Genomic DNA, 12,638 nt, shown 5'->3' with positions numbered 1-12,638 from the left:
GACAGTTACCTATGATGGCATGGATATTTGGAAAGGAGACAGGACCAGGAATCAGAAATTCTCTTAATGGCTTTTTTTGCAGTTACTTTGGGGCAAATTACTCCCCCAAATTAACTGCAAAAATCTATCTCTGTAACTTTCTGATCCTTTTTATTTGAAATCCCTTATAAAAACAATAAAAAAGAACAAGGCAAAAGGAGCTTGTTTTCAATTTACTGTGCCTATCCTTAAAATTTAAGTTTGAATCCTAGTGTTTGTAATACAGCTTATTGGGCTTGTCTGTCCCTTTACCATGAGGGTGGGGAAAGTCAGAGAAAACTAAGATCTTAAAGATTTTACCATTTAATTTTAATTTCTTGTTTAGGAGTATAAAACAAGTGTCAGCTTTCAGGACTGCAATTTGTAAACTTCAAGTCTGAACCCAACCTGGACAGAACTGTAGTATTTTAACTCCCAGAAAAAATAAAGAAGTGGAGTGAAGTGAAGTCGCTCAGTCGTGTCCGACTCTTTGTGACCCCATGGACTGGAGCCTACCAAGATCCTCAGTCCGTGGGATTTTCCAGGCAAGAATACTGGAGTGGGTTGCCATTTCCAAAGGGGCTTATAAACCAAAGTGATTTACCCTGTCAAACAGTAAGAATAGCACTATTGGTAAAATAGCAACTCCTTTTTCTCTCCTCTACCTTTTCAACTCCTTTGATCCTGTCAGCCTCCCCTCTACATGATATCCTCTTAAACTGAGATAAGATAGTAATGAATCACTTTAGTAAAAGTACATAGGGTCAAACAAAGCTGTCATATTTTGGCATCATTTGGCACTGAGACATATCAGAACCGGACAGAAAGAGTTCAGGGCTTCCTAACGTAGAGTTCCTAAGACTGTGTTCCCATTAAGTAGCCAATCTAGGTTTGGGGCAAAAAAAAATATATATATATACATATATGTACATATATATATATACACACATTGTTCCCAGGACTTCCCTGGTGATCCAGCAGTTAAGAATCAGCCTTAAAAAAAAAAAAAGAATCTGCCTTATACTGCAGGGAATGTGGATTCAGTCTCTGGTTGGGGAACTAAGATCCCACATGCTAGGGAGCAATTAAGCCTACAACTTGATGCAGTCAAACATATATATGTGTATATATATATCTTGAATGTCTGAATTGTGCCTTTTTGCCTAAAGAGTTTTGTCATTTTTTTTTTTTTTTTTGGCCTGCCCTAATTTCTGATGTCAGGTCCCCAGGGAATCTGTGCTCTGCCTCCTTCTCAGTGAATGTATATTTTATACAGTGTGATCGCACTTTGAACTAAAATAGACCATATCTAGAAATCTGCTGGTATGGTTTCCCAAGGACCAAAGAATATGAATAGTCTGAATTGCTTTTTGTCTCTGTGGCTTCTTCTTGAGTCAATTCACAATAAAGAGATACCCTCTAAATTTTATTTTGGAAAAAACAGGCACCAGATCTCAAAGGCTAGCCTCCATATTCCAAGACTATTTTCCTAGAATAATGTAGAACATCTGCAAATGAAAGGGGACTAGATGCCTACCTTTCAATCTCTCTTCCCCTCTGGCATTATTATTCATTTTTTATTGAGGACAAGATAACTTTCAGTTCAGTCCTGTGCATAAGCAGACCACAAGCTGATTTCTAGCTCCCCCTACACTTTTTAAGTGTTTATTTATCTTGACTCCAGTGCAAATTCTGTAGGGAGCCTGGCAGCAGCTGATTTTCAGCCTCAGTTATTTAAGATGTGGCTAAAATTTCAAAGGCATGTTGGCAGGCCTTAATGTTTTGAGTGTCTTTTCTTCACCCCACCCTTAACCTAGGGTTGGACATAGGTGAGATTATTCTCTTTGAGGTAAGGGGTCAAGACTTAAGGGAGGAATAATTCTGATGTAAATTCTTCTTGTCAGGGATTTAAAAAACAAATAGAAATTGAGCCAAGGGTGGAGAAACTGAGGCTATCTGACTGTTGCTAAGTTGCCGAGACAATGCTCCTGGCTACTCACTGGTCTAGTTCAACCTGAGCCCTCACTTATTTTTTTGGGATTTGAAGTCAAGGCAACACCATTGCTAAATTAATTCTAGCATGCCAGCTCCAGAACACTGTAACCTTTAAAGACTTGTGATTTCACGGGAAATGTTGTAGCAGCATTCCAGGGACCCACGCGTCAGACAGATATATGCATTCTTCCCTGCAGCAGAGGGCGTTGGCCTTATTTTCTAATTCACGTTCTGCAAGAGTTGGGTGACTGACCCTTCATAAGAGGACAGGGCCAAACAGGCTCATGTCAACTTGAAGTCATCAACAAAGGGCCTGTGTTTAGTCACGTAGTTGCCCAGTCACTTAGGATTGGTAAATAATCCTGGACTGGTGTTAGTGAAAAAGGACGCAGAAGTACTGGGAAAGGGAAAAAAAAAAGAGGGGAGGTGCTAGAAAGGAAGTAAGAAACGTGGAGGTGGAAATACATGACTTTTTCAACTTCCTGATGGAAAGATACCAAGAGAAACAAAACCCATTCCAACTCTGAGAGTCTTTCTTTGGCCATATTTGGATATATATAATGTCATATTGCCATCCTCAAATAAATAAAGGAATGAATACATACAGACACACATACATATATCACCTGTTATGTGTCATTATTATCCACATTTTAAATAAAGCACATGGAATTAATCTACTTCTCTTTCATGAAGAACACAGGATAGGTAGGCAACATTCTATCTACTCCCCAACGGTCATTCCAACAGCCATTTTAAGTTACAGAAAAGAGTGAAAGCTGGGATCTCATGGCATCAGCTACCTATGGATTGCTCTCTAACTTTTTGTTTCCCTGGTTTTTGGAACCCCTTTACCATCTTCCGCAGGTAAGACTCACCTTAGCGGAACTAGAGTTACAAGTTCAAAACTGACATTGAAGTCTATAATTTCTAAGTTAGTGAAACTAAATGGTTACAATAAGCTTTACTTTCATGTAATGTGGGGAATATTTTGGATCCATAACCCAATTCCTTTATATTCTCTTTGCTGTGAAACATCTGTTTCAATGACTTACATTTGCCCTATATAGTTGACCCTTGAACAGCAGAGATTAGGGGCACTGACTACTCCCTCCAGCCAAAAAAATCTGTCTATTAATATAACTTTATAGTCAGTCCCTTTCATCTGAGGATTCAGTCAACCACAGATTATGCAGTCCTATAGTTTGTATTAATTGAAAAAAAAAAACAAAAACCCAAGTGGACTAGCATAGTTCAAACCTGGGTTGTCCAGGGGCCAACTGTATATCCTTTTACTCCAACTCATGCTATGAAGATCATTCTGATATTAAGAACATGACAGATTTTTTTTTTAAAGAAATTCTCAAACCACAAGTGAATATAATACTTTTCTTGGAGAAAAGTATGCATTATGCACTTATCTGCTTTAAGGCCTTTATTATCAGTTAAAGAGAGAAGCCAAGAAATCTGTTGGACGTGATGCTAATGACCTTGAGATATATTGACTTTTCCATTCTTTCTGAAGCCCCATTGGAGGGAAATTAATTTCTGAGAGCCTTAAACTTCATTTAAGTTATCCCAGAGAAGACTGTCTGGAACATATGTCAGATCTTTAGTCTTCTTATGGGAACCATATGCTATCTTCCATTCCTCTATCCCAGAAGGCCTGGGTTCAGGCTTGACTTGCTGCGTTGGAACCTCTGGGTCATGGGACTAAGGATGAGGCCAAGTAAGGTTCTCCCCTTTATCCTCATCAGGGTCACAATTACTGTTGCCATGAAGTCCATTAGCCCTGGTAGGTTTTTTGTTTTGCTTTTCAAAAATCATTCCTGTGATTTTATAAAAGGAGGTTGCCTCTAAACTTAGGTTCACACAGTTTCTCTGTGGAGGAGAGAACACAAAGGGTTTTTTTACCCTTCAATACAAAGGGTAAAGTATTATCTCTTGGTCAACTGGTTAGTCGGGTCAATAACAATTGAGATGTACTCTGTGCAGGGCTCAGTCCTGACAGTGACAGAATAAGAAGTCAAGCTCTTGCTGGTAGTACATCTTAAAAAGATATGCATATAAGACAAATTAAAATGACAGAACAAGGACAAATAAATCAGCAAAAGCCAGTACTTGAGAGATGATGATGGAAAATGGGTTACAGCTGGGTGGAGGTAGTCAATGAGGACTTTCTGGAAGAGGTGAGTTTTGAAGGAAGGGAGGGGCATGGGTTTGCCAAGAAGGATGAGGAGGTCTTTCCAAGCAATAATGTGTGAGCAATGGTAAAGAAGAGATAGTGAGCAAGCTCTAAGAACCAAGTGATAAACAGGTTAGCTTGCTAAGACTGGAGAATCTGTGTTAAAGGGTAAAGAGAAACAAGTCTGAGAAAATGGTAAGGACAGCTCATGGAGAGTCTTAAATGGTTATATATTAAATTTGCTTTAACAGAAAAAGGGAGCCTCATGTGTTCCTGCATAATGAAAATAACTTTTAAAGAAGTTGAGGTACAGATCAGTTCAGTCGCTCAGTTGTGTCCGACTCTTTGCGACCCCATGGACTGCAGCAGGCCAGACTTCCCTGTCCATCACCAACTCCTGGAGCTTGCTCAAACTCATGTTCATTGAATTGGTGATGCCATCCAACCATCTTATCCTCTGTTGTCCCCTTCTCATGCCTTTGATCTTTTCCAGCCTCAGGGTCTTTTCCAGTGAGTCAGCTCTTGCCATCAGGTGGCCAAAGTACTGGAGTTTCAGCTTCAGCATCAGTCCTTCCAATGAAGATTCAGGACTGATTTCAGGACTGACTGGTTTGATCTTGCAGCCCAAGGGACTCTCAAGAGTCTCATCCAAAACCACAGTTCAAAAGCATCAGTTCTTCAGTGCTCAGCTTTCTTTATGGTCCAACTCTCACATCCATATATAACTAAATCCACAGCTTTAACTAGATGGAACTTGGTCGGTGAAGTAATGTCTCTGCTTTTTAATACGCTGTCTAGGTTTGTCATAGCTTTTCTTCCAAGAAGCAAGTGTCTTTTAATTTCATGGCTGCAGTCACCATCTGTAGTGATTTTGCAGCCCAAGAAAATAGCCTGTCACTGTTACCATTGTTTCCCCATCTATTTCCCATGAAGTTATGGGACCGGATGCCATGATCTTAGTTTTTTGAGTGTTGAGTTTTCAGCCAGCTTTTTCACTCGCCTCTTTCACTTTCATCAAGGGGCTCTTTAGTTCCTCTTCACTTTCTGCCATAAGGGTGGTGTCATCTGATATCTGAGGTTATTAATGTTTCTCTCAGCAATCTTGATTCCAGCTTGTGCTTCTTCCAGCTCGGTATTTTGAATGATGTACTCTGCATATAACTTAAATAAGCAGGATGACAATACACAGCCTTGATGTACTCCTTTCCCAATTTAGAACCAGTCCATTGTTCCATGTCCAGTTCTAACTGTTGCTTCTTGACATGCATACAGATTTCTTAGGAGGCAGGTAAGGTGGTCTGGTATCCCCATCTCTTGAAGAATTTTCCAGTTTGTTGTGATCCACACAGTCAAAGACTTTAGCGTAGTCAATGAAGCAGAAGTTTTTCTGGAATTTGCTTGCTTTTTCTATGATCCAATGGATGTTGGCAATCTGATCTCTGGTTCCTCTGCCTTTTCTAAACCCAGCTTGAACATCTGGAAATTCTCGGTTCACATTCTGTTGAAGCTTAGTTTGGAGAATTTTGAGCTAGGCTAGCTCAAAATTACTTTGCTAGAGTGTGAGATAATGCTATTGTGTGGTAGTTTGAATGTTCTTTGGCATTGCCTTTCTTTGGGATTGGAATGAAAATGGATCTTTTCCAGTCCTGTGGCCACTGCTGAGTTTTCCAAGTTTGCTGGCATATTGAGGGTAACACTTGAAAAGCATCATCTTTTAGGATTTGAAATAGCTCAGCTGGAATTCCATCACCTCTACTAGCTTTGCTCATAGTGATGCTTCCTAAGGCCCACTTGACTTCACACCCTAGGATGTCTGACTCTAGGTGAGTGATTACACCTTCGTGGTTATCTGGGTAATTAAGATCTTTTTTGTATAGTTCTGGAGAACTAGGAAATAGGGAAGCTGCAACAAAATTTTCCAGGAGGGAAAAAATAATGGCTGAGTCTTAATGCTGGCTCTGCCATTTACTAGCTGTACAACCTTGGGCAAGTCACTAAATCTCTGTGTGCCTGTTTTCTCATCTGTAAAATGGGGATAATGGTGTCGACCTAAAAGAATTGTTGAATGAATTAAATGAATTAATACATGTAAAGTGTTTAGTAAGCACTCAATACATTATTATTAGATTAACAAATTATATTAGAATTATTAGTTGTGACCAAAAATGGTCAAAAAAATGCATCCATGCAACAAAAGGCCCCATCTCACATCTTAGTTTGAAAGGATTGCAGCTTTTCAGTCTGTCCTAAAAGGTTTGTAGGATTCAGAGGATAGCAGGACAGGCCTAGAGTCCAAGATGGTGCTGATCAATATATTGATAATAGCTACTAGTCACATGTGACTGTTAAGCACTCAGAATGTGCCAAGTCAGAATTGAGACGTGCTATAAATGTAAAATATACACTGGATTTCAAATCCTTATCATGGAAAAAAGTTGCATATATACACATATATATACTATATGTGTATATATATATATATGTATATATATATATATTTGGCTGCGAAGCTTTTGGGATCTCAGTTTCTCCAACCAGGATTGAATCTAGGCCATGGCAGTGAAAGGAATCCTAACCATCAGGCCACCATGAACTTTCTCGTTAATATTTTTATATTGGTTACATGCTGAAATGATAATATTTTGCATATACTGGTTTAAATAAGATGTATCAATTTCACCTTTTTCTTGTTTTTGATGTGGCTATTAGAAAATTTAAAGTTAGTTAGCTAGGTTGCATTATATTTCTATTGGACAATGCTGGTTCAGTACAGCCTTCAGCACTGAGTTTTGACAATTAAGGGGTGCTATATAAGAAGGTTTTATAAAGGAACAGGGGGATAGATAAAATCTCCTCATCCTTTACACTTTAATACATATTTAAACATATACAATTTATGTATAATATATATTTATATTAAAAAATATATGCCTCAATTTGTGAGATGGCTATAAAACTGAGGGAGCCACAGCTAATTTACATTTAAAGAGGCCACAATTGGTAAAAGGTCTTTTATGAATATAATTTTTTTGGCCGCACTGCAGGGCTTTGGCATCTCAGTTCATCCACCATGGATAGAACCCAGACCCTGGCAGTGAGAGCACAGAGTCCTAACCACTGGATGGTAAGGGAATTCCCAGGTCTTTTATTTATTCTTTAAAAGTAGAAACAAAGATGAAACCAGAAAGAAAGTGACACATATCTTATTTTTTAACATGAAATCAGGAAAACAAAAGTTCTAACTTTTGAAAGCACTTGCTCAAAGGTCCAAATCTTACTTATTTCAGTGACCTGGATTATTAAAAGATTATCTGACAAAATTCTTCATATCATCCCTTGAAGTTACACTGAAAATAACAGGAATAATTACGGCCAAAAAGACTCCAGTCAGGGCCTTCTGTTGATCTGCAGCTAAAAATCTAGGCTGGGATTTTGTTCTGAATTGGTATTTTAACATTTTGCACTGACCAACTGCATAGGTTTCTACTCCAAAGACAGGCCGGGGGTGGAGGTGGAGGGTTGAGGGGAATGTGGGGGGCGTGGGGGTGTGATAAGGGAGCCCTCACACCTTTTCTCTGCTTCTCAAACCCTTCCGGGCTTCTTCCGTCTCCGGGAGGAGTCCGCTGTCCGCGCTGCGCGGACAGGTGCAGCGCCAGCAGCCCCCTCCCGCCTCCAAGGCTCGCTCGCTAACCCGCATCCTCCCGCCCAGCCGGCCGCGCCCTCGCCGCTCCTTCCCCTGCCTCGGCGCGTGCGCGCACACCGGCGGAGGCGCGCCCGCCCCGCGGGGCCGCGCACGCAGCTGCTGCCGCCACCGCCTCGCCTCCCCTCCCTGCTGGCCCTCCTCCCCTTCCCTCCCCTCCGCCCCCTTCCCCGTAGGCAGCCGGCCCGCCAGCCCGCCCGCCCGCACTGCCTCCCTCCTGGCCCCTGGCGCTCGGGCTGGGTCTCTCCCCCGCCCCCAGACTCCCCCGGTCGCTCTCCTCAGGCGGTCGCCGGCGCTCGGTGGATGTGGCTGGCAGCCGCCGCCCCCTCCCTTGCTCGCCGCCTGCTCTTCCTCGGCCCTCCGCCTCCTCCCCTCCTCCTTCTCCTCCTCAGCCGCTCCTCTCGCCGCCGCCACCGCCTCCACAGCCTGGGCCTCGCCGCGATGCCGGAGAAGAGGCCCTTCGAGCGGCTGCCTGCCGACGTCTCCCCCATCAACTACAGCCTCTGCCTCAAGCCCGACTTGCTGGACTTCACCTTCGAGGGCAAGCTGGAGGCCTCCGCCCAGGTACGGCGACCCTCGGGCGCCGGGGGCGAGCTGCCGGGCAAGCAGTTAGGCCGCGCCCGCGGGCTGGGCTGGGGGCCCGACCGGGCGGGCGGGCCTGGGCGCTGCGGACCTGGGGCTGGGGAGGCCGGCTCGGGGACGGGCGCGCCCCTCTGGGGCGGCCGCTGGGCGCCCGGTCTATGTGCTCTGCCCTGCTGGGTTAGGGCCCGGGCCGCGCGCCTCTGGGGCCAGCACACCTGTGTGGGGCCTCCCCCAGACCCTGGCCCTTCCGGGCTTGGTCGTGGTCTGGTAGAGGCTGGAGGGTGTTGGAGAGGCCGGAGGGGTCATCGGAGTCCATGCTCAGTCTTTTCCGTCGTTCTCCCTACGCCCCACGGAGGACACTTTGGAAGGGACAGTCATCTGGGACTCCGGCTGCCGCGCGTTAGAGAGGAGGGGATTCTAGAAGGGGGAAGAGAGTGAGAAGGAGAATGTTAATCCCGTGCAGCCTAGCCGAGTTCTCCCCGCCTGCTCCGGCCCAGGGGCAGGGTTTCTAAGATGATCCGCCCCCTCCCCCTTCCCCTCTAGTGACAGTGCAGCAGTGACTTTGTTCTCTCCTAACCTCTAGAGAAGCTGAAGGAGGACCCCTGTCTCCGCTTTTCCTCCCATCTTCCTAGCTTTGCAGCCTTGGAAGCAGGTGGATTTATTGCTACAGAGATGGTTGCTTAGCAGTACGCTCCTCTGAAAGAAGCCATTAGTTTTAGTATACCACTGATGAAAATATTCCATTACTCTTCATTGCAGTTTTTGGTGAATCATGCTCCCCCGCCCCTCCCCCCGCAGATTATCTAAAGTATTGTTTGATTTTGGAGATCGTTAGTATTGATGCCCTACAAAGGTCAGAAACAATAGACATTTGTGATACCGTGTTATGTGATGTATTATGTGAAGTTCGTAATGAAAAATGGGACCTGTTTACCAGTACCTTTAAATATCTTGTTGTAACGATATCTTTAAATATCTTTTACTTGTTATCTTTAAAAAGAATGATGGTAAATATATTTTGTTTCATTTCTTTTCCTACTGCAGTTAGGGGTGAAAATCAGTAGGCCTCAATCTTAAAGAACAGGGTGTATGTAGTAATGAAATAAAAGAAATGTAGACTAGCATAGTGTTGGAATGAACTGAAAGTTGGCAGTTGTGTTTGAAAGCCGAGTACTCAGGTTGAAAATGTGTCTAAAAGTGTAGAATTAAAAAGTATACTGTCAGATTTGGGGTGCTCGTAGGAAGGCATGAGGGCTCTGTGGTCTGGCTGCATCTAAAGTCGAAACTTACTCCTGTGAAAGTCAGGTGATTTAAAAATTTTCCTTTGAGAATGTGAATCAGAATGAGTGCAGCTTGGGTCTAAATTAGGATTTGAGAGGGTTATTTGGGATACTGTTTGACCCAAGTGACTACAGAATGTTTGATATATGTTGGCTGGGGGCAGATGGGAGGGAGTGTAAACAGTATGTCTTGTGACTTGGCAGGCCTGCGGGAAGAAGGACCTAGCAATGAATGAGTTTGCATTATGTCAAAAGGCTAACATTAAAAAAAAAATCATTTGTTTTTTTACTCCATAGTTGTTTTACCCCATAATGGATTAATAATTTTGAGACGTGTACCCTAATAGGTTCATAATTTTGAGAGGTATACCCCATAATGGGTTCATAATTTTGAGAGGTATAGGGAAAAAATTCAGAAAAAAAAAATGTTAATAAAGGTTTTATTTAAGTGTTAGGGTAGAACAGCAAGCAGTGACATGCTTATTTTTACCCATTTTCTACTTGGCCCATTTTCTACTTGGCTTTTTGAAAGAAATGAGAAATAGATGGAAGGCTGGCTCGGGACATTGAGGTAGCACATGGTAATGTATTAGGTATTAGCAGGGACTTGTTAATCTGATACAAGGAAAAAAACAGTAAAGGAAGATTGGACTTTTTAATTGTACACATTGCTGCTTTTGAAAATGTAAAGAGGACTTAACATTAGTAAAAAGTTAACAGTTGTTAGCATATATTGATGTTTTTGAAATACAAATTGGAGCAGTAAGTTTAACCTGTAGGATTAGGTGGTATCTGATTGTGGAAGTCTAAAAATGTAGACAAAATTATATCTCTGGAAGCCAAATTGATAACTGATATTGTGTCAGTTCCCTAACAGTTTGGAATTACATTGCACAAAGTGTGCAAGTTGCTTGGTTGCTTTAGTTGCACAATTTTATAATAAGCCCAGAGTATTATTTGTACAGGTTACATGTTAGAAATTTAGTGGATTTTTAACCAGGCCTGGGTGTGGACTCCTGGGGAAGATGAATTAGTCAATGTGCACTGATTTAAAAGTAGTTGTCTTTTATATAAGTGTGTGTGGTCTAATTCAGCAGGTTTTGAGAATGTGTTATCATGGGCCTAGAAAAATGGGACATTCCCTTTCCCTTCCTTTTACATTAGGATGTGTGAGAGGAATAGACTTTCATAGCTATTTCAAATTCTGACTTTTCTTGCTTTGTAGGTAATTCATTTAAAAATAGATTACAAGTTTATGTGAGTGGTGACAGTTCCTGGTTATGAGTGTATAGTTCTCTATACAGTAATTGTGTTATGGAAATAGTTTACCTGTGCCAGAGAAATAGGAGTCAGGATGTACTAAACAATCCCTGGCCTCTGCCAACAAAATATTCATGATGGAGATGACTAAATTGGCACTTTGAGGAGAGTTACAGATACAGTAGATTGTTTGGCAGACTGAAACTTGGCACCTAAATGGATGTTATTGTCCACCCTGTGTTAACAGAAGTTTCTGCCCAAATTTCGCAGATTTCTATGCAGTCATTTTGGTAGGTTTTTTTCTTTTTTTTTTACTTTTAAAAAAGATAAAAGTAATTAATTTTGTCCAGCTTTATGCTAGATCACTAAATGGTCTTAAAGTAAATTCGAAAGATTGGTCATAAGGAATTGAACTTGTTCAGGTTTCCATTATGTTTCTTGAAATGTATCATTGAGGAAACCCCCAAGTGTAAGAAAGTTTTGTATGGTAAGTTTTATCCAGTATCATCTGGCAGTGAATTCTTTGGTAAGTTTTCCAGATAAATGAAGTTTACTCTTTGAGACACTCAGACTTTAAAAAATATTTACTGATTTGATGGAAATATTTATCTTTTTAAACTCTGTGATTCCTCATATTCTAGGTTTCTAAATACTGGAAAGCATTCTCCATATGTCGCTGATACTTATAAGCCTAGATTACCCAGAACTGTGTACTATAATTTATTAGTTTCTTATCTGTTCTTTAAAGTTTTTTTGTTTTTCTTATTCTCAGGTTATTACTTGCTGCTTACTGTGTGTTGTTGCTCTCTATTGTGCAGTTTCTTCCCTCTTCTGTTTTACTAAACTTGACCTGAATAGGTCTAAGTAACCAAATAAACAAACTTGTTTGAGCTTAAAAATTTTTTCTAAGTGTGTTTGATGGATTCTCTACCGAGTGAAGGGTATGAGCTTTATTGTATGGACTTTGTATCATCTCTTCTGGTTTCCATAAAGGCTTTATTTTTTTTTTTTTAACTTCCTGGTTCTTGATAATTGATACTGTACAATGCAGCCTACATAAATGTGGTCTTGAATGGTAAATTATCAGTGAGCCGTCTCTGAACTTTGCTGCATAAATGAGCCTGTTCTTACTGTAATCTGTACGTGAGTCAGTGTCAAAGGACTGAGTCCTCTGATAGCTGTTTTGTTGTTAATTGAGATTAGTTCTCTAGATCTTGGAGATTCCATTTTGAACACCATACAAGTATGTAGTACTCAGTTTATTTGGCCATTTGCAATCATTGTAAAATTTTATTTTAAATTAGGAAATATTTTAAATACAGAGAAGTAACCCACCACTTCGATTTAGCAGATGTTAGTGCTTTGTCCCATTTGCTTTAGACTTTAGACGTTTTTTGGAAAATAAAATGTCACAGATGCCACTAAAGTCCATTTCCATCTCTTCCCACCCTCACCCTGAACAGTAAATTCTCTTTTTTGGTAGGTGTTATTCCTATGCATAATTTTAAAGTTTTATGGTATACAAACAATAAATAGTAATGTTCTGTATGTTTACTTGTTATGTTTGACTTTCTGCAGCTTGCTCTTTTTAATGGCGCTTTTGTTAGAAAACTTGGCT

The 12,638-nt window shown here is 41.3% G+C and overlaps 1 protein-coding gene and 1 long non-coding RNA gene across 3 annotated transcripts in view; one reads left to right on the top strand and one right to left on the bottom strand.

Annotated features, from left to right (window-relative positions):
* LOC139039108 (uncharacterized) overlaps positions 1-8,947 on the bottom strand; it is a 30,027-nt gene extending 21,080 nt beyond the window's left edge. The window contains exon 1 of the long non-coding RNA XR_011492302.1: positions 8,696-8,947. This is a non-coding gene — a long non-coding RNA (uncharacterized lncRNA). The remainder of the gene's footprint in view (positions 1-8,695) is intronic.
* NPEPPS (aminopeptidase puromycin sensitive) overlaps positions 2,804-12,638 on the top strand; it is a 110,846-nt gene continuing 101,011 nt past the window's right edge. Inside the window, exons 1-2 of one of the 2 annotated variants that reach the window (XM_020879549.2) lie at positions 2,804-2,880; positions 8,291-8,462. In XM_020879549.2, the coding sequence (XP_020735208.2) occupies positions 2,819-2,880; positions 8,291-8,462 (234 nt within the window). In that variant the 5' untranslated portion in view covers positions 2,804-2,818. Of the gene's footprint in view, positions 2,881-8,008; positions 8,463-12,638 lie in introns of those variants that run through there. The other variant, XM_020879548.2, reaches the window with a different exon arrangement.

The sequence above is a fragment of the Odocoileus virginianus genome, chromosome 17 (assembly GCF_023699985.2).
Source record: "Odocoileus virginianus isolate 20LAN1187 ecotype Illinois chromosome 17, Ovbor_1.2, whole genome shotgun sequence".
Lineage (NCBI taxonomy): Eukaryota > Metazoa > Chordata > Mammalia > Artiodactyla > Cervidae > Odocoileus > Odocoileus virginianus.
This window is presented reverse-complemented; position numbering and strand designations above follow the sequence as displayed.